A 21,278-nucleotide genomic window follows, 5' to 3' on the forward strand; every position below is an offset into this window, starting at 1 on the left:
AACTTAGTCCTCGTTTTAGCAATTCCTTTAAAACATTTGAAGTTCTCATTATGCGATCCTCAGCCGAGCTGCCGTTTTATCTTGCCGTTCTTTATCGTCCACCTGGCTCTTACTCCGGCTTTTTAGATGAATTTTCTGAATTCGTAGCTGATTTAGTAACTCATGCGGATAATATACTTATCATGGGCGACTTCAACATTCATATGAATCTCCCGTCGGAACCACTTACGGTAGCGTTTCGGACAATCATTGATATGTTTGGTTTCACGCAAATAATAAATGAAGCAACGCATATAAATGGCAATACGCTAGATTTGGTATTAACCCGAGGCTTAGCATCTTCAAAAATAATTGTATTACCATATACCAGTGCTATATCTGACCATTACTTTATCAAATTTGAAGTCTTGGCTCACTGTCATCGTTCTGACCATAATCAAAATTATAGCAGCCGTAACATTAGCTCCTCAACCATCGTTGCGCTCTCTGAGCTACTCCCTTTAGCAACTGCTTCGTTTCCTAATTATATTGGTACGATTGATGATCTCACAAACAACTTTAATGTCGCTTTGTTAAATGCGCTTGACTCCGTCGCGCCTTTAAAAACTAAAACTCGTCCAAAGAGGCTTACTCCGTGGTTTACAGAGGAAACGCGCGTACTGAAACGATCTTGTAGGAAGCTTGAGCGCAAATGGCGTGCGACCAAACTTGAGGTCTTCCGTCAGGCATGGTGCGATAGTTTACTAATATACAAAGAAGCGCTTAATTTAGCCAAAACTAATTATTATTCTAGATTAATTGTCTTACATAAAAACAATCCTAAATATTTATTTGATACCGTAGCAATGCTAACGCAACAGCGACCAACCTCGGATAGCTCTTCCTATTCAGCTCACGATTTTATGCAATTTTTTACTCAGAAGATAGAATGTATTCGTGATGAGATTAAAGACACTGTTCTTAAAATTCCGTCGAATTCCGCGACAAATTGTGTTAATAGGGACATTAGGGCTGATAACTGTCCGATAACCTTATGTCAATTTAAAAAAATATCTCTTGAGAGCCTAACAAAATTGGTTAGTGCGGCAAAACCGACAACTTGTGTGCTCGATCCGCTTCCTGGCAAACTAATTAAAGAACTGTTTACGACCCTAGGACCGTCTGTTTTAAATATAATTAATCTATCACTTACCACGGGTGTAGTACCAGCAGCTTTTAGGACCGCCGTTATCCGACCGTTACTTAAGCAACCAAACCTTGACCCAGAGAGTCTCATCAACTATAGGCCGGTTTCAAATCTTCCGTTTATTGCAAAAATTCTTGAAAAAGTCGTAGCGCAACAACTTAATGAATATATGACTGTTAATAATCAATTTGAACCTTTCCAATCGGGTTTTAGAGCCGACCACTCTACTGAGACGGCCCTTGCTAAAGTTACTAATGATCTTCTCATAGCTATGGACGCCGACACCTCATCAATATTACTCTTACTCGATCTTAGTGCCGCTTTTGATACCGTTGATCATAACATATTATTAAAACGCCTTGAAACGTGTGTTGGCATTTCAGGTTCAGCGCTTTCTTGGTTTAATTCGTATCTGTCGGAGAGGACGCACCGTGTAATTCATGGCAATACGACTTCGGATATTTGTAAGATCATATGTGGAGTTCCGCAGGGATCGGTACTTGGACCTCTATTGTTTAGCATCTATATGCTACCGCTTGGTGATATTATACGGAAATATAACATTAGTTTTCACTGTTACGCTGATGATACGCAATTATACATGCCGTTGGATATAACGAATCCCCGCGACTGCTATAAATTAGAGGCGTGCCTTGCCGAAATTAAACAATGGATGTCTTTCAATTTTTTGCGTCTTAACTCAGATAAAACCGAGATGCTCATCATTGGACCAGCGCGTCATCGGTACCTTTTCAAAGACACCACTCTGAATATCGATAAATGTAATATTATCCAAAAGGATTCAACAAAAAATCTCGGTGTTATATTTGACGCAACTATGTCTTTTCAAATGCACATTAAAAATATTACTCGAACTGCGTTTTTTCATCTGCGTAACATTGCTAAAATTCGCCCAATTCTATCAACGTGTGACGCGGAAATCTTAATCCATGCGTTTGTTACATCTCGCCTCGACTATTGTAACGCTTTGCTCTCTGGTCTCCCCATGTCGAGTATTAAAAGTCTGCAGTTAGTTCAAAATGCAGCAGCTAGACTCTTAACTAAGACGAGAAAGTTTGATCATATTACCCCGATATTAGCCAATTTGCATTGGCTTCCGGTCCACTTGAGATGTGATTTTAAAGTTCTGCTACTTACTTTTAAAATATTGCACGGCTTAGCACCTTCTTATCTCGTTGACCTCGTGGTACCATATGTTCCGTCCCGAAACCTTCGCTCACAAAATGCTGGTCTTTTAGTGATCCCGCGAGCCAAAAAGAAGTCCGCAGGTTCTAGAGCGTTCTCTATTCGGGCACCAATGCTTTGGAATGCACTTCCCTCAGATATTAGAGGCGCCACCTCAGTAGAAATGTTCAAAACACTATTAAAGACGCATTTATACTCTTGTGCATTTAGCTGAAATATTTGTTGGCCTGTTTACTGCCGCTTTTTTTTCTTTTGTTTTCTTTTCTGCCCCCTTTTCCCCCGGCTGGGGGATTAGGTGACGGTGACCCACTAGGAAGTTTAAGGCATTGACCAACTGGGCATGCACCTGTTCCAGTGATGTCGTCTTCCTGCAGCGCGACATTTGATCAATTTATTTATATACTTTAGCATCTAATTTAATTATTTGTTGGCCTGTTTACTGCCGCTTCTTCTCTTTTCTGCCCCCTCCTTCCCCTGCTTGGGAATTAGGTGATGGGGACATGCTTTGAAGATTACGGCACTGACGAACCGGGAAGGGACCTGCTCTGCCGAAGTCGTCTTCATGCAGCGCCTTTTCTGATTTCCTTATAGTTCAGCACTTCATTGAACTACTTGTTGGCCTGTTTGCTATTTCTGTTCTTTCTTTTCTGTTCCCAATTCCCCGAATTAGGTGATGGCGATTCACTTGGAAGTGGCTGTACTGAATTTACACCAACTGACCGGTACAAGATCGAAGGCTCATCTTCGGATATGCTGCCATGGATATTACGGCCCTGGATGAGGACCCACTCCACTGAAGTCATCTTCCTGCAGCACTTCATTCAATTGACTCTTATATTATCTCATCTATCATTGCATAGCATCATTGTATGTGTCAAATGTTGCCCAGTTGGCATCCATTGCAGCCTGGTCATCCTGGAAGGGGGATTCCCCCATCTGTGGTCCCTTCTCAAGGTTTCTCACTTTTCCCCTAATGAGGTTTTGTGAGTTTTTCCTTGCCCTCCTGGGGGTTAAGATCGGGGATGTCGATTGTGGCTATGTAAAGCCCTTTGAGACTGTCTGTGATTAAGGGCTATACAAATAAAATTGACTTGACTTGACTTGACTTGACACAGGCAGAGATTTTCTAGTATGCAAAAAAAATTGAAAAAATTATATTACTACAGCTTTTCTGCGACTTCCTTCTCTGTGTATTTCATCACATTTTTATGCATCATTTGCATTCCATGTTATATTTGTGAAACTCATGCCATGTGCAGTGAAAGTTTGCGTTTTGAACAAATTGTGCATCTCTAGTAACAATAGTCAAATATGATTTTGAAATATCTACTAATAACCAAATTCCTCTTACTTTTTCATACTGGCCAATGACACTGAGAGAAAGGAGGAAAAAGTTGAGCCCTCATCTGCATATCACTATTGATGTAAGCAAGCAGGGTGGAGGGGCTACCTTTATTTTTTTTGAAAGGTCACAACTAAAATATGCAGGTGCTCTCAACTATTTTAAAAGGACATGCGTTTCTCCATATACAAAGATACAAAGACTCGGCATTTGTGCATTGCTCAATTATGTTGTTTGGTTCCACACTGCTTGTTTCCATGTTTACTTAAATGGTACAAGTTTCTGTTGTATGATATTTGTAGAGCTTGCACAAGTGTAAATTGAACTCAAGGATGAAGTTCCGAGACTTTAGTGTCTTCGTGTTGCATTCATCTCAGAGTTTGTTTCTACTCCAGCTCAGCCCGGGATTTTCTCCCAACATCCTGTCCGGCATTCCTGTGCCCAAACCCTGCGGTACAGCCAGGGTGACACACACACACACACACACATGCACACGCACACACACTGCGGGTTTAGCAGGCACACTGACATCCAAGCACGCCTGCCTGGGCTGATCTTTGAAGCAACACAAAAGAGGGATCGAAAAGCAACGCTCACTCCGGAAGCCGTGGAGAATCTCAGACGGTTGCCATGGTTACGCAGATGCATTCGCACTACGTGAGCAGTTGTATTTAAATGTAAAGATGAACGTACTAAAGTTGAGAAAACAAAAGTCACAATATGGAGAGCTGAACCGGCCAAAAGAATAAAAGGAGGCTGTGTCGTCATCGTCAAACAGAGCAGAAAAATACACAGTTGGTTTCAAAGGTCGTCGTGTTGCTTGCTTACCAGGTACTAAAGCTATTAGCACTCTGCGCTGGCGAGTGCTGACAAGTAGAAAGAAGTACAGTATTGCTTTTCTCAATTCTAACGATGACCAGTTGGCATTTTTCTTTTGTTAATGAGAAAACAATGAACCGGCCTAAAATGTATGAACGGTCAAATTTGTTCACGTCTGCTTCCCGATAATTAATTCAGTTCTCTTTCTGCGTGTGTGTGTGATTCAGATTACAACCAGAGTGTTGAGGTAGTAAATCACACAAGTTTCCTTTAAGAAGATTTATCGGAGGAATGAAAAAAGAATGATGAAGTCCAAGCGTGTATTTTTAATGCAGTTGATGTTTTCCATGAATGATATTAAATACTAAATATAATTAAATATTATATGAAATATAAAATGTTTGCTTTCTTCTTTCTTTTAATGTTTTGCACATCAAAATTGACATTATGTTTTACGGCAACCACAATTTGTTTTTTTTAATTGACAAAGAAATTGTATGGGACGGTTCAGCCTCGACATGTCTTGTTTTTGAGAAAATTGCTCCAGTGGGTTTTTTATTTGTATGTATAATCATGTTAACTTACAAATGAAGAACATTTATTTCATTATTTTTTAGCAATTAATATTATTTAAATCACTAAGCAACTGATCAATCGTTACGCTACAACCCAAAGGTAATATTGCCTCATCTGCAGTTTGTTAGCTTTTGCGGCCTTCTCTGTGTATGTTTTCATGTTGATCATTGACACTTAGAGAAAGGAGGAAAATTCCCATTTTGCTGCTGGCTGTGGACACGTTGAGCCCTCATCCACATAAGACCGCTGATGTAAGCAAGCAGAGGGGCTCAGACACAGACAGACACCAACAGCCTAGGGGGTAAACATGCAAAATGCAGTGGAACACAGATGTTCCACGCTGGACGGAGACGCTTCTCGTCGAGTGCTTTTTAAATGAACCCCCAAAGCCGTGTTCACAGCCTCACACACAAACAAGCGTGGGGCGAAGATAAATAAGAGCAACAAGTGGCCACTGTGGAGGGAGAATGGGCCCATACAAAGAAAGACTCAGAAATTTAATTTAGTGTGATTTAAGGAGATTAAGTAGACAATAAGAGGGTCCTCCTCTTGTGGTTTTGTTTTTTATTGTGAAATATCGGTCTAGGATGAAAATATATATAAAAATCTACCCATGTGAGTTCATTCATTTTCTGTGGGACTGGTAGCCAATCATTAGCAAGGAACAGTGATAAAGAGGTTTCGTTAAAGATGGGAATTAAAAACAGATGCAAGGCAAATAACCTTCCAAAATATTTGAGAGGAGGAAGTTGATGGGCCCTTGCTCTGTTTTCGCGATCTGAACCACATTGTTTGTCCTATCACAGCACCCACAGCAAATGTCCAGCCAGCTTGCCCACGGCCAGCAGCATGTGGGTGCAGCTCACTACGTTAGTGGCACAGAGGAGTTATTCTTCACGTCGCTCCCGGCGTTTAATCTCATTTACAGGGTTCACTTGAAAATGTCACCTGAGACTTTTCCACCTTGACTTTGCTTGCTTTGGTGTTTATTGTAGACTACAGCAGCTACAATGTATGCACTATCAGACAATTAACAAATACAGATAACAATGCTCAGTTTTTTTTAATCATTTTACAATATCTTTATAATTGTGGACCAGACGCTTTCTAATTTGAAGTACGGTATAAAAAATTGACAAAATATGTGCGTACATGCAAATTGCAAGCTCTTATTATTACATTACATCCTTTGCTCAGTGCATGTATAAAAGATCCACTAGTCTAACTGAACAACATAGTTTTTAAAGCAAAGAAAATGACTGTGGCAGAAACAGTCATTTTTTTCCCCGGTGCTTAGGGCTCTCGCATTAAAATTACCAATCAAAGACTGCATAAAACTGCTAAGCAACAAACCAATAAAAACCCTACGTATTTATGAACATGTTTTTCCACCACAACCAACTCATTCAAAATTTTAACATACTTGAGGTACTATTTGTCCGAATCATTCCGCACCCGTCAAATATTATTAGGCCTACTCACGTTGTAAGAGGGCATTATAAGACCCAGTGCATGCGCAACTGAGATACATCTGCCATCTAGTGGTGAGTAGTTACAATGCAACTTAAAACTTGAAAGCTTAAAATGGCACGTTCACAGTTCGCCATTCAAAGTTCGGCACCCGTGGATATTTTTTTCGGATGTATTTCCAAATTTTTTATTTTTCCCAGTACCCCCCCCATTTGTATGGAAAACGTATAAAGAATGAATTAGTGTTTTTGAAGAATTTTTGAAGTTAATAATATATATATATATATATATATATATATATATATATATATATATATATATATATTTGTTTTCTTTTTTGTCTGTTACTAGCTTTTCAGTACTAGCACTATGTAGGCAGGTATAACAATGATGATAATGTATTCAATTGATTTGTTTGTTAATTCAGATGGTTCAATGCACACTGTTGTCACCTATATGAATGAAATACAATGACCACCTCGCAGGTCCGTGGAGCTCAGAATCTGTCTGCCAGCAACTCTATCAAATTCACCAAAATTGTGTTACACCTCCTGCGCCACAACTTAGACCTGCTTCCAGCTGGTCTAACTATTAGTCTACTTTTAACCACCAAATTGAAAAAGATCTTCGTCCACCAGAACATCCAGCATGGTGAAGGGGGGGGGGGGTGACTCAGTTTCTGGTGTTCAAAAACACTAACCTGAAAAAAGCAGCACTTTATTGAAGTATATTTTCTTCAGTTATCGTTAGTTAATTTTTCATTTTTTCTCCCTCAGTCCGCACCATGTTGTCAAGGCTATATAGCACCATGGAATGTTGTTCTGATAACATAAAATCCTGTGCATAAATTAGCACTTAAGTTGCTTCTTTTTAGTATTAGCACTATGTAGGTTCTTAGGTTGATACAAGAAAGAAACTATTTTATGGGCAGAAAAGTGTTTCCCCTCATTTTGCTAATTTATTGATTTATTCAACAGGTATTGCTGATATAATTAATCATAATGCTGGACATAAATACATTTCAGTGTGTATATTCTTATTTTACTTAACTACAATAGTTGAAGAATTTTTTACACAGGCCTCACACATGCATCTGTATTTTTACTTAAGTAAAGAGTGTAAGTACTTTAGCCTCTGTGTCCATCACAGACACTTGGCAGCAAAAATAAAGTCAGAATGCTTTCTTGTAAATGCCATACTTATGAGAGATGGTGCAGGTGTACCTGAAGCGACTCACCTTGTCTGAATTGACGCTCAGCTTCCTCTCGATGTCCCCGTGAATCGCTCCGTTCCTGTCCGGTACGGGTGTGCTCCCCCTGGATCCCGAGCCTCGCTCATCCTCCGCCTCGACGCCCTCGGATCGCCGCTCATCTCCATTTTCGGTCCCCTTGTCCTCATCTTCCTCTTCCCGGTGGCTCCCGGCTTCCTCTTCATCCTCGAAAGGTAACGGGACCCCGTCGCTGACGTACTCCTTCAGACACTTCATGTTGTGCTTCTTCAGCAGCTGCTCCGTGTCCGGGTCCACCACGACGAGCTCCAGCCGGCCCGAAGTGGCTCTTATCCGTCCCACGACTTGCTGGTGGCTCTCGTTCTCCACGTCGTCCCCGTTGACGAACACCAGGCGGTCCCCAGCGCGGAGCCCCGACGATTCAGCCGGGCTGTCGGGCTCCACCAGCCGTATGAACTGGCCGGTTTTGCCCTTCTCCCCGTGGAGATGGAAGCCGTAGCCGTTGTCGCCTTTATCCAGCGTGCAGAGCCGGGGCCGCAGGTACTCGCTTTTACTCGGCATGGTCGGCTGCTTCTCTCGGCCGCGGCTCAACCTGTTGCTCGATACCGGGTGGAAAAGATTCGAAGAGCGACCCGCAGGGATGCTGCTTCTTCCTCTGAGTGGGGAGCGTCAGACGAAGAAGTGCGATCGCTTCGAACAAATAGCCGAGCGCTCTTTTCACTTACACCGAGTGACGGGTTCAAAGTCCGACTGGGGCTGTGGTCCGCCGCGTGACCCGAATGTGGCGTGGAGCGAAGGTCCCGGTCCAAAAACTCCGTCAGCAGACTCTCCACGGCCCAAGTTGAAAGTCCACTCAGGAAGAGGGAGGTGCGTTGACGGACCAGCCCAGCTGGCCTCTTCATGCAAAGTAGTCGCAAAGCTCTGGGAAACGGGTCAACGGTTGTTTCATTGGGTACACTTGCACAACAGCAGCTGATCCAATACGAAAACTAATGATGCGAATCATGTTTAGTTTCGCTTTGTTTAGCATTGATGATTTATAACATGCTAGTTTGTGGGAAACAAAATAAAAATATTACATAAACATTCACGCACACGCGCTCAGTGAGGATGCACTGCATTTTACACCACATAGGCTGTCGACTAACACTCGATAATGTTAAAACAGCAATATTATTTTAGCTCATGGTCTTAGAGTGGATTTAATTGTATTTTACTTTTAATTTTTTACTTTTTGAATTATTGTCACTAACTAGATAGATAGATAGATATTCATTATAATTTTGCCACTTTCACAAACCAGAGAAACACAGTATAATTAATAATTCTATAGTCTTACAGGTCTAATTGTGTGTCCCCCTTGGTCATTCTGAGGCGAAATACATTTGGACGGAATGTCCTAAAAAATATTTTCCAAGCAGAGAGCTGATAAGGGGACAAAGACAAGCACACTAACCCCCAACGAGGAAATGTAAAGCTGTTGGAGAATCAGCACTGATAAGTACGTGTGCTTAAAGCTGTGCAGCTCCTGGCTCAGCTCATTAGAGGTAAAGGATTGAGAAAGTCCATGCAAGCTGATGCACACTGACTCATGCAGTAGAAGTGAGAGGAGGAGGAGGAGGTGTGAAGGCTGGTACAGTGAATCACAGATGTGCTCCATGTTTACAAACTCAACCACATACTTCACGTCATACAACCCGGGTATAGAACCACGGTCATGGTTACAATTAAGATATCATGTGAAGAGATAGAAAGAATGCAGCTTCACCACTGAGGCCTGTAAATACTGAACATTTATATACACTTTGGGGTTGCACAAAATAAACAGGCTCACTGCTGCCACGCTGTGGCTTATTGACCTCAGCGCAACCTGACGCCCACAACTTTCACTCAAAATACTGTACGAACACACTCACACAAACTTGTATAAAACAGCACCACATACATTACAAAATATACTTTATATATATAATATGATAACAAAGCACTTTTTTCATGGCACTTTGTGATCACCGTGACACCTTCAAGAAGGAACAAATGTGACAAGCAAACATTGTACAAATCAGGACAATACAGTGCATGGAACAATTACAGCTTTTGTACACATGTCTCCACAACATCCATTGTTAAAAGAGACTATTACTTTTTGGAGTGCTTGTGAAATAAAAATGTTTTGGGGACTCTCTAAGCAAGGTAGGGAATACCAGTGGAACGACCCTGCAGCAAATCATTGAATAAAGCTCAGGTATAAGCTTCAAGGTGATGTACCGACAGACACACACGCAAAATGGGCAAGTGCCCCTCCCGACATGGATTTTATTCTAACAGCATTACACATGTGAACATGTAGCTACAGTCCGACCGTTATGCTGTGTATGCACACTTAGTGAGGATGAAGACTGTAAGGCCAAAAGGGATTCAGTTCATAGCCTCTGAAAAGTGACATGAAAGCAAAGTCATTAGATTCCCCATCAACAGTCAAATTGATTGTTCCTAGAAAACTTAACCAAGCACACTGCAAACATTCTCCTCATTTTCCCTGCAGACGGATATAGCTTTTTTTTTTTTTTTTAAAGTAAATTCTGGCTTTTTTGTTTGATCACAACTGTTACCACAAAGACCACAACACATTTCTACAAGAGTGATATTCACATTTTCGGTAAGGGCTAGCAATCGGATTCACTGTCATTCAGTTGAGTGGAGAAGAGGACAACACTCACTTCTTCGGATTAGTGCCAGGATTTGCTTTACTTACCCCCCCCCCCCTACCTGCCCCCGTCTTGATCCCCCTACTGTGTGTGTGCGTGCGCGTGTGTGTGCGTGTCTGTCTCCCAGCCCAGTGTCTGGTTTAGCTACACAAGGCTGCAGCAACCGGTCTTGTGCTTCTGAGATTCGATGTAGTCATTTATCTGGAACTTGGGCTCATTTGGCTGTTGAGTGGTTCTGTGCTTCAGCTCCCTGATCGAGAGAAAGAGAGAGTGTGAAAGACAGCAAGTCAAATATTGAGGGGGCGGATGAGTGGTGGGATGGAGCAAATTGAGTATATAAAAGAACTGTTAAGAAAAGAGGAAAAATAAAATGCATGGGAGAGGCTTAGATTTTTTTTCTCAAAACCACGTTTAACCAAAACATACAATCAGCCAGAAGATAAATTTCCTTGCACAATTTAAGTGATAAGCGATATAGGCAGTGATGTCTGCACACACACGGGACCCGTGACATGCAGCTGAGACCAAGATTCCTGACACTGGGCAGGGGGGTGTCAGGCATATGACAAAAATCAATTTGTCATTTCTTTATGACATCCGATATGATAGAAAAGCACTCAGCACAACCAAGGATGCTAAAAATATCTGTCTGTTTTCAGCTCTGGCTAAGATCCAATGAAGTGTGGACGTGTAAAAGATCAATCTTTGTTCTTGCCACAACATGACTGAAAAAGAAGCCAGATGCAGATGTATATTTGGACGATGAGTTCCCGTGGTTACCACGGTGACCACAGAGCATCTGTCAAAAAGACGTTAATAGAATGTATTTTCACCGGCCAGTTGTTTTCTTAATACAGGTTGTTTTTTTAAATCTAAACTTTCACTGTGACCAGTGTCTGGGTGCTGAAGTATTTCTGCTTTTGATGTTAAAGCGAAAACACTTGTTGAGCAGCTTTGACACTTACTTCGCGATTGCAAGAAAGGCAAGCTCCACATTGATGCCGGTCTTTGCGCTGGTCTCCATAAATGGCACTCCATACTCCTAAGGCAAAAACAAACGATGCACCAATGAGACTATTAACTGTAATGTGTTGTGTGTATCCGCCACATTTTCTAGGTCAGCAGGCCACAATCTCCTCTAGTTCAGGGGCTCCAGAGTGGCCCTAAATGTCGGCTTTTTTGCTCCAAAATTTTGAGACAGGGCAAGTAACAGGCAAAGCTGAGAGCTTCCAGGCATACACTCAATTTTCATTATCCACTGTAAAACAATTTAGTCAAATGAATTAAGAGGAGGGACAAAAATACATTTCAAGTTTGAAGAAACACTATGCACTTGAATGGTGCAGCTTTGTTACATTACAAGAAACCGATTACTATAATAATTTTTATAAATTTATATAATAATTTGTTTAACATACAAGTATAGGTTTACTGATAACTTAATGGGCCGTCTTAAAGAATGGAGCGGCCTACACGTGGTCCGCAGGCTATACTTAAGCCACCCCTAGTCTAGATGATTACCAGGGTGCCTTGCCACATTAGTGTGCCAGGAAGGCTCATCAAGTTTGCGGCAGAAAATTTTCCAATGTCACTTAATTTGCCCGAAAATTATATTTTTACCTATACTTAAATTTGTTCAACTAAGCTAGACCAGTGACAGAGCGACAGGAAGAGCAAATAAATGCTTTTCTACTAGATGGCATAAGACACATAATTAACCTGTGCATCCACATTTTAATTTGGCCATGGGCTGAGACTTTTTTTTTTTTAAGTCCCTTGGTTCTCTAGAGGTTGGGAAACACTTAACCGGTGATTGATAAATTGATTAATAGATGTGTCCCAAAACCTTTGGCCCACATAAGAGATTTGAAACCTTACCTTAGCCAACTTCTCCCCATCCTCCGTCTTGACCACCCGCTCTGCGGCCATGTCTGACTGCAAGGCAACAGAATAAAAACAAGTCATAAGCCCCGTGGTTGGAGGTCAGAGGTCATAGATAGTTACAGTGTAGGGCCCACAATGACAGCCCATGCACACGGCTCATCCTCTTATGTGGCAGCGATTCTTTCATGGCTGCCAGATAAGAGGATGTTCCCGAGCCAAAGCTCCCGCTGAGTGAAGGGGTGTCACAAACTTCACCTCCAGTGGAGGACTGACGCCGCCATCCCAGCTGCTCTCGCCACAAATAAGCCTCATTATTGACATTACACGACCCCCACTGAGCAGTGTCCTCTTTCGGCCACCAGAGGGCGCTTTTTGCTGCTGGCAGCAAGGAGATTTGTCATCACCAGAGTCATTGTACAGAAAATGGTTTCCAGTAAGGAAACGCTTGAAGAAAGGGATTTTGAATGTATGATGGGGTTGTTATGGTTGTGTCTCACAACATCAGAGAAGGAAATGGGAAAAACTCATCTCCATTCATAATTGTGATGTGTTCATATAAGGGCATTTTTCCCAAACATGCATATGAGTGAGTGTGGTAAGTGATTGTACATTATCCTCCCGTCCTTTTTGTGTACCACAAAAGTAAAGGAAGGTTTGCTCACCTTGTTGCCGAGCAACATGATGACCACATTCTTCTGGGCATAATCATGTACTTCATTTAACCAAGCCTTTAATAAATACAAGCAGATAGACAGAGCGGTGATGTGTGATAGGTTTACAAACAAATATTTCAAGACTGCATCATGCTGGACCCCCGGGGACACGTCACATCAATCAAACGCTGTGAGAACGAGCCACAGAGGAACACTTTTACTGCTTTTCATTATCAAAACCGACCTGTTTGGATAACATTGTGCTGCTTCCGGTAGAGGAGGAAGGAAAGTAAGCCCTCATTATAGTTTGTAAAGGGGCGTTTAGGAACAGGAAGATTAAAAATACAAAAGGAGAAAATTGCCTTAAAGAATCTTACCCGGATGTTGTCAAAGGATGGCTTATTGGTGATATCATAAAGCAGAAGTAGAGCTGGAAAAAGTAAGAAAGAGAGAGAGAGAGAGTTGTAATTGCAATGGTAAAGCTTGGCCAACACACAAACACACGCGTATGCTTAAATGCCGAATCTCTATGAAGAGTACTGCATATCATAGAAACGTCACTCCCACACACAAACACAGTATGAGGAAGTAAGCTAAACGATTAAAGGTTACCTTGGGCATCTCTATAGTAGGCGTGAGTCACGCTTCGGAATCTTTCCTGGCCGGCTGTATCCCAGATCTGAAACAAACCACATAATTACACAGTGATGCACTGAACAAGTCAAACTGCAAACGGCCAGTGGAGCAATGTACCATTATGGCTCAAATACCAGCTGCATGCTGCGCAATTCTTGTAAAGGCCAAACTTGTTTCCATCACTGTGCCGAATGGTTCTTCTCATTTTTTGTTATCTTCACAGATAAATTCCAAATCACTTCAACAAATCTCTGCTAAGATATTCATTGTCATGGTTATATTGAGAATGTGTTCTATAAACAGAGATAAAGAAAAACTTTTGATGTCATCCACTAACTGCTGCTAAAATCAGCCACACAAACGACATCAACTCTCTGTATGCAGCATATGACGCAAGATGTGCACGAAGCATGCGAGAGCAGTTAAGGCTCTAATTGTGTCACCTCCCAGTCCCGTTCAACAAACAGGTTATGAGGAAAGACGACTCGGCGCCTTTGTGCGAAGAAATCCGGTCAAGTCCCTTCCATTTGTAAACCCTCGCAGAGAAGTCTGACATAATCCGCCGGATGTATGCGTGAACATGTGTGCTGTAAAATAGATGAGAGGAAAGGTGCACTCGCTCACCTGGAGTTTGACTTTCAGGTTGTCGACATCGACCACTTTATTCTAGGGGCGCAAAGCAAGAAGAGCCGTGAGACACGCGCCACATGCTTAACACAGTCGAGTGCTGTGAGGAAATGGCACGCAAATGAATGACGTACATTTGAGGGGACTAAAAAAGCACAAAGGCTCAGCGCGTGGCTAAAGAAAAGAAACAACTACAAGTGGCTGGGAAATGCCGCCAGAGAAAGTTAATTGCGAAACGCACACGACAACATCAGTGAGCAGGACAATGGGCAGAATATCAACCGACTCCCACTGTTCATTTCTTGCTAACTCACAAGGCGGGAATCTGATTTCCTGGGCAAAGTTTGGTTTTTAACAGTTGCGACCACTCCTGCCAAAAAGCAAATTAAATTACACAAGATTGCAAGAGCTTCATAGATAGAGTAGTTTCAATACTTTAGATCATAAAACAGATTGCTGAAGGCGGCTCGCCATCATTGGTACCCTTTTGTGGTCGCAACGAAATGAAATAAAACAACCAGTGTTGTGAAAGTCTTTTCAGTTCCTATGTCCCCCTTTTTTTTTTTTTTAACCTATCACAACAATAACCTTCCCACCAGAAAGCAATTCACAGATAAGCAAAGTGTGAATATGAATATGCTTCCAATATACGTGCGTGTGAAAAACAACACAGTTGGGGGAGAGCTCAAGATGTGTTCCCATCTTTCAGAGGCAGCAACCTGCTGAATTCTGACTGCGCTATGGCAGAATGGACATGCTTCAACCCTGCATTAGTTGCCATGGCTTTCTACCACCCCCCCCCCAATTATGATGTGAGAGGAGCCTGCATGCTGAGTAACTGCTACAAGGAAGCAAGCCGAAAATAGACCAGCCATGTTACAAGCTGACACAACAGCACTGCCTGCCTTTTCATGCACAAATAACAACCTCAGCACTCAACTGTTTCGCTCAGCTCACTCCATTTTCCAGCAGCTTTAACTCCGTTTTCGCAGCCTCGACAAGCCTGAAGCAGACTATTGATGACTGTGAATGAACAGAGCGGCTGTGAATGCATCGTCTTTCTTCAGGCTCACTTTCTGTGTCAGTAGATCCTGAGCAGAGGCAGGACCTGTTGCTTTTCCTTGAGCGGTGGAAAAACAAATTGTCCTCAGCGGAGATGATCCACAGAGCTCTGACAGGCAACCATTACACTCCCTAATATCTCTCTCGCCAAGACAATACATCACTCCGGCTAATGTAACACAATTTCCGTCCTAAACCTCGCATAGTTGTCTCGCCATTAGCCCGAGTGTTTTGTGTTGATTGGAGGGAACCAAAAGGTGAAGCGGGTTCACTTTTAAAAGACCAATTTTGTGTTTATAACAAGAGAGTGGCAATTCGGAATGTGGAACGCTATGCCGCTAGTGTGCCCTAAGCCTTCATGAGGTTTGCAGGGGAAATGAGCTAGCTAATGCAAATAATGTAGCTTTGGTACGCCATTGACAAGCAGTTCATTTGATGCTCTTGCACCAAATTGCAGAAGCTACAATTAACCTGTGGTTGCCATCGATACAAGATAACAGCTTTGTCGTCAAGTACACGTGCACAAATTTGACACCGAGTGAGAAAGGTGACATCATTATTAATTCAATACATATCAGACTTTACACAAATCTGATTGGCTGGATTGGATAGGATCAGTTGGAATATCATAATTTGTCAATCAAGCAACGACATCATGGATCAGATGGCATAATCAGATTTGTTGTCTTTTTTTTTTTCTATTTATTGAATATTTATCAGTGATTTTAGGAGAATTTTTATGCTTTGATTGTTATTCAAATGACATCAATAATTGACACGTTTTGGTTATTCGTGTAATGGCTCAGTCCCAATTTCTCCCAAACTATATAGCACAAAAAAATAAATAAAAAATGAATAATAAAATAAAAACGTCTTAATAATAACTTCTGATTGGATAGTTGATCGCTTAGCGTTTTGTTTTTTAAACTCATTGATCGCGATCGGTCCCAAAATCCTGACTGTGTAAAGCCCAATCTATACATACATGGTGATGTGGCTTGGCTCATCAATACAGGTTTGGAAAGACTACAATAGAGGATGCTCAGAGGTCAGGTGGTAGGATGAGTTAGGAACCACCGGCACTGAGAGAAGGAGACGAGGATGTGGGCATGCGTGTACTTAAGGAGCAGCCGGAGGCTCCTAGCAGCGCAAGTGGGCTGTGAACTCCAATGGCTGCCTGCTGACAGGATTTGTACATTCAGTGCTATCGGAAGCGAGGTGATAATTGGCACACAGGAGTGGCTCGCTATTGGCTTTACAGTTGTCAGAGTAACAGGAATTGGAGACAAATGACAAATGTGAGGAAAAGTGGGCGGTTTTCAACAGGATCTCACTCACCCTAAAGTCTATTCCAACGGTGGCAATAAAGTTGCCTCCCACAAATGCCCCGTCTTTAAATCGCAGCAAGATGCACGTCTTTCCCACGGATGAGTCTCCCAACAGCATCACCTATTGATTAGAACAAAAACCATCAGCGGCGGTATGGAGCCAGAGCACAAAGGTGAGGTTACAATTAAATGCAACAATGCTTTAGATAACAACTGTGGAGGAAATGAACGCTGAGGGTTGCATGAATCATTTTGTGTCGAAACAGTTCACAACAAAACACGCTGTATTGCACAACAACTCCAAGTTGAGTTTCTTTGGAAATCTGATGAATATAAAACTGTGCCAACTTGCCACCGACATGAGACATTGTCAGGTGGGTAGGATGTTAATCAAATTGTGTCCTCCAATAGATCTGATGATATTGCCATTCAATGTACGATGTGGCAATTTTGTTGAAGTTTGCAGTGGTGCAAATTCGCATGATTATATAGTGTAAGCCCCCCCCCCCCAATATATACGTTGGTTACCTTATTTGCCACCAAAACAATGCAAACATCTCTCATTATGATGCACACTGCAGCTGCAACCACAACAATACACATTGTTAACTTCCCCTTATCCATGTGTGGCCAAAGAAGAGGCACTGCAAGTGTTGATTCACTTGTACTCACAGTGGTAATTAATTGCTTGGTGCAATTTAAATTAACTATTGTGTGAGTATCTTGACAGTAACAGGTGTGTCTTTCCTGCTTTTCGGAATGGGAGGGGTGAAACAAGTACACCCTCAACAAATATTTGCATCAGCACATATGGAAAAAGGGAAGATTCACAGTCTTACCCTGACTAAGAAATGCCAATTAAAACTTTGGGTCTGCACCAAAACAAGACACAAACACACCACGTCTAAGCGACTACACACTTTGTGATCACTATCTAATCTAGCTACAAAGATAAACAGCCTGAATGACATATGGCAAATACACACCTTGAAGGCAATATCATAATACTCGTTAATAGAAGCGCACCGCTCCAACACATATTTGGACGTCCCGTTTTTAGACTGCTTTCGGGTCAACGATGCCTTCCTGGTGGACATCGCGATGGCTAATGATGCGTTCAAGGTGCCAAAGCCAGTCTAGTCCGAGATGTAGTCCAGTAAGGACACACACAGTGTTGTGTGTGTTTATGTGTTTATGTTGAGTGTAGAGCTCAGTCTGTGTCTCCGGTAGTCTCCAGCCCTTTTGATCGCATGCTGTGAGGTCCCAAAAATGACGATCACCAGGAGGAAAAATGGAAAAAGCTCACCTTCGCTACAAAAAAATAAATGTTAAGGGGAAAAAACGCAAAGGGGCCAATTTAGAAGCACCCAGCAGTTATGAGAGCGGAAAATGACACCCGGGCGGAAACATTTCTCTGCTTTACATCCTGGCGTGGGCAGACGATATGAATTGACGAAGTGTGCACGGCGGCAGCGTCTTTTGTGCATGAGCGTGCGCGCGCGCACGCGTTTGTGTGTGAGCGTGTGTTTCATGAGTGAAACATCATTTGGTCCAGCCCCCACCCTCGCCCCCAGGCTTATTTTGTACCCAAAACAGCTGTAGGGGTCAGATCAGACGATAGCTGACTCATCCGTGCCACAGGTGTTGTCCATGCGGTATAATGAGCGTACAGCAGTCTGTTTTTATTTTTACTTAACGCATTTGAACGCCCCTCGTGTTAGAAAATTTCATTCATGTCCACAATGAAGCTGTCACTCATATAATCGCGCAAGTTATTTCTGCTTTAAATAATTTTGCACTCTCCTCTTTTTGTTAACAGATAACCAAACACCAACATTTGCTCTTGTCAAGAACATATTATTGTATTTAAAAAGGAGAGTCTTGCTTAATTAACACGCCACACGTGTCAAATCGTTTCACAAAGAGTCAATTTAACAATTCAATGTGCAAACATTTTCCTGCAGTATTTGTCTCCCCCTAGCGTTTGTATTAAGACACTACTTAGTTTGCATGGTGCGCATTGATGTCAATTAGTCGCTTTTGTTGCCTTTCAGACCACCCTAGCATCCCAGGCACAGCCCAAAGAACCTAGAAACACAGTGGACTAGCATATATATTTTTTATTTTTAGCAACTTTTGAAAAATGACGGGACACACACACAATCTCTGTCAAACTCAGAAAACACAGGGCCAGACTATCTTGCCACAAAAGTGCATTGTGAGTAGTTAAATTTACTTGATATATTTCATATTAAAATGCAATACATATTTATATTTATATATTTATATTTATATTTATTTATATTGCACATTACGTTTTCAATTAAAACCGCGGTGATTAACAAACTAACCTAAAATAATACATTTCAAATCATTACACTCTTGAGGAGCATCTTCTGAAATAAGTTGGTAACACTGAAGTGTTGACTGATTTTGGAACTGACTGGTTTCATTCCGCATGACAAGCAGAAGTGTACAAACTCAGATGATGCGCCAACATCCACGTATAAGAAGCTAATGATGATCTGGGCATCCAACAAAACAAAGTGCAGCTCTGCTTACCTTTCGACTTGTCATGTTTTACCCCTTCATGCCCAGACTGAACATGAATGGTGCTTGCGCGAATTCACCACTGACTATTTTGAGCACACCAGCCCTCTTGAAAGGAAAGGTCATCATTGAGACATACTTGCTTTATTTATGATGGAGCATGTTATCAGCATTATAAATTAAATATTAAAGACATTTTAGAGATTTTATAGATGGGAAAAAAAAGTTTTGCGTGGCATTTAAATAGATGCACCACTCCCTCACTGTTATGAGTTTGCAGAAGATTAAAGATTCTGCACCCCCCACCCCCTCAAAGATTTTTACGATAATCAATTGCAGTGGATGATAGAGATGATATATTTCCTTAAAATAACAATGACATGAAGAATAGTGGACTGAAACTCAAACCTCTAAATATATTTTACTATCGCATTTAAATGCTGATAACAAATGTTATCATTTAAGACCTAGGGTTCCCTTCAACTCTGTTAATATTTCGTGAGCTATGCCACCAAATGTGAGTCAGTATGAAGACAAGCCCTTGATCTTTAAATGTCAAAGCTGACAAATATTTATGCAGGAAAATGCCAGCGTATAGTCGCCGGTGACAACATTAGGAACTTGCGCGAACAAAAACTGCCTTCACAGAGGTAGTACCTTAATGTTTTCTGCACGACATACTGTGTATCAGGAAGGCATTTTCATTGAAGCTCTTGATTTGGATCTCATTAGATTGTGTATGTTTACCGAGTAGTGTCTTGTTGGCGTACATTATTTACATTTTTCATCCTCTCATGCAAATGTGAAGCCAATGCAATACACAAATATTACAAAGACACGTGTCCAATCATCGTTCTTGAATGTATGCTGATGCACGATGCAGCCAAAGACACACAAGCAGCACCTTCAAGCTTGCCCATTCTCACAGGCTCTGTAAATGCGGCGACATAAAGCCAAGTGCCACATCATCCACGACACTGAGCCATGCCTCTTGTCTGCCCCTCCCCCCCCCCCACGTCACAAAGCGTAATATCATCCTTGTTTAAAACGGCACTGCAGCCAACACCCAGAAGCAAACAGACTGCTTCCACACTGTTCACTGTTACAGCCCTCATCACAATCATGGAATCACGACAGGAGCGTAATTACGCTTAATAACCAACCTTCAGTCAAGAAAACCCTCACAGGATATTGAGAGTATAGTAATGAATGCAGTGCGAAGATGCAGCTTCTTCCCACGACTGGTCCATTTCTGCATTCACTTAAGAGACTCAAGCACTTTGCATTGAATTGAAAAAGGAAAAAAAAAAAAAAAAACAGGCCTCTGTTATGTCATAACTTGAGTACAAACAGCCCGCTGTGAAGCTGTGTCCTTCTCATCACTCAGATGAAGGCAGCAGCTTGTGTGAGGGTGGGTGGGGGTGAATCTTGCAAAACAAACTCTTGGTGAGTGGGTGCGTGGCAGGAAATGCACTCACTGTCAAACCGATGCCCACCATGGTGGAGGTGAAGGACCCGGAGATGAAATTGCGCTGGTCCTAGTGGTTTTTCCCCACACAGCTGTAACCCATTATAATGGCCTGCAGAGATAAAATCAATAAAGATGATCATATTTAAACATTTCTCAAGCTCAACCATAAAATAATATTAAAAAAACTGGGCATTAAGATATACAGCTTTAATATACAGCAATTCTTATTGGATTGCGCAAGTGTAGTGAAGTGTTTGACACCACGACAAAGGATGCAGGAAACTCTCAGTATTGTCGCCATGGTTATGGTTTCATTCCGCCTGGACCTCACTGGCAGCAGATGCTCACCTCTTTTGCTGACATTTATCAGCACCTCCTCCGACCTTCGTGTTCTCCACCCATACGAAAATGTTATGGGTTCTGTTGTATTATTGTTATTTTATGTTAAAAGTTCTGTAAAGTGCTTTGTTACAGCTTCAGGGGGGTCAGGTTGCAAGCTAGCGGGGAGACAATCTCGCCAGCGTGTCTTGGG

General features: G+C 41.9%; 2 protein-coding genes across 2 annotated transcripts in view; both read right to left on the reverse strand.

Moving 5' to 3' along the window:
- The window catches only part of nherf1b (NHERF family PDZ scaffold protein 1b), a 29,249-nt gene extending 20,502 nt beyond the window's left edge, over window positions 1–8,747 (reverse strand). The window contains exon 1 of the mRNA XM_088316562.1: window positions 7,837–8,747. Coding sequence (XP_088172688.1) covers window positions 7,837–8,388 — 552 coding nt within the window. The 5' untranslated portion in view covers window positions 8,389–8,747. The remainder of the gene's footprint in view (window positions 1–7,836) is intronic.
- LOC148322901 (ras-related protein Rab-37) overlaps window positions 1–18,289 on the reverse strand; it is a 97,119-nt gene extending 78,830 nt beyond the window's left edge. Inside the window, exons 1-9 of the mRNA XM_088316834.1 lie at window positions 17,712–18,289; window positions 16,736–16,846; window positions 14,333–14,374; window positions 13,685–13,751; window positions 13,450–13,502; window positions 13,082–13,147; window positions 12,414–12,470; window positions 11,501–11,577; window positions 10,648–10,785 (exon numbers count right to left, since the gene is read on the reverse strand). Coding sequence (XP_088172960.1) covers window positions 10,680–10,785; window positions 11,501–11,577; window positions 12,414–12,470; window positions 13,082–13,147; window positions 13,450–13,502; window positions 13,685–13,751; window positions 14,333–14,374; window positions 16,736–16,846; window positions 17,712–17,822 — 690 coding nt within the window. The 5' untranslated portion in view covers window positions 17,823–18,289 and the 3' untranslated portion in view covers window positions 10,648–10,679. The remainder of the gene's footprint in view (window positions 1–10,647; window positions 10,786–11,500; window positions 11,578–12,413; window positions 12,471–13,081; window positions 13,148–13,449; window positions 13,503–13,684; window positions 13,752–14,332; window positions 14,375–16,735; window positions 16,847–17,711) is intronic.
- Between the last annotated feature and the right edge of the window lie 2,989 nt (window positions 18,290–21,278).

This window comes from Idiotropiscis lumnitzeri, chromosome 15, assembly GCF_059441095.1.
Source record: "Idiotropiscis lumnitzeri isolate Australia: NSW breed Sydney's pygmy pipehorse chromosome 15, RoL_Ilum_1.0, whole genome shotgun sequence".
Taxonomy (NCBI): Eukaryota; Metazoa; Chordata; class Actinopteri; order Syngnathiformes; family Syngnathidae; genus Idiotropiscis; species Idiotropiscis lumnitzeri.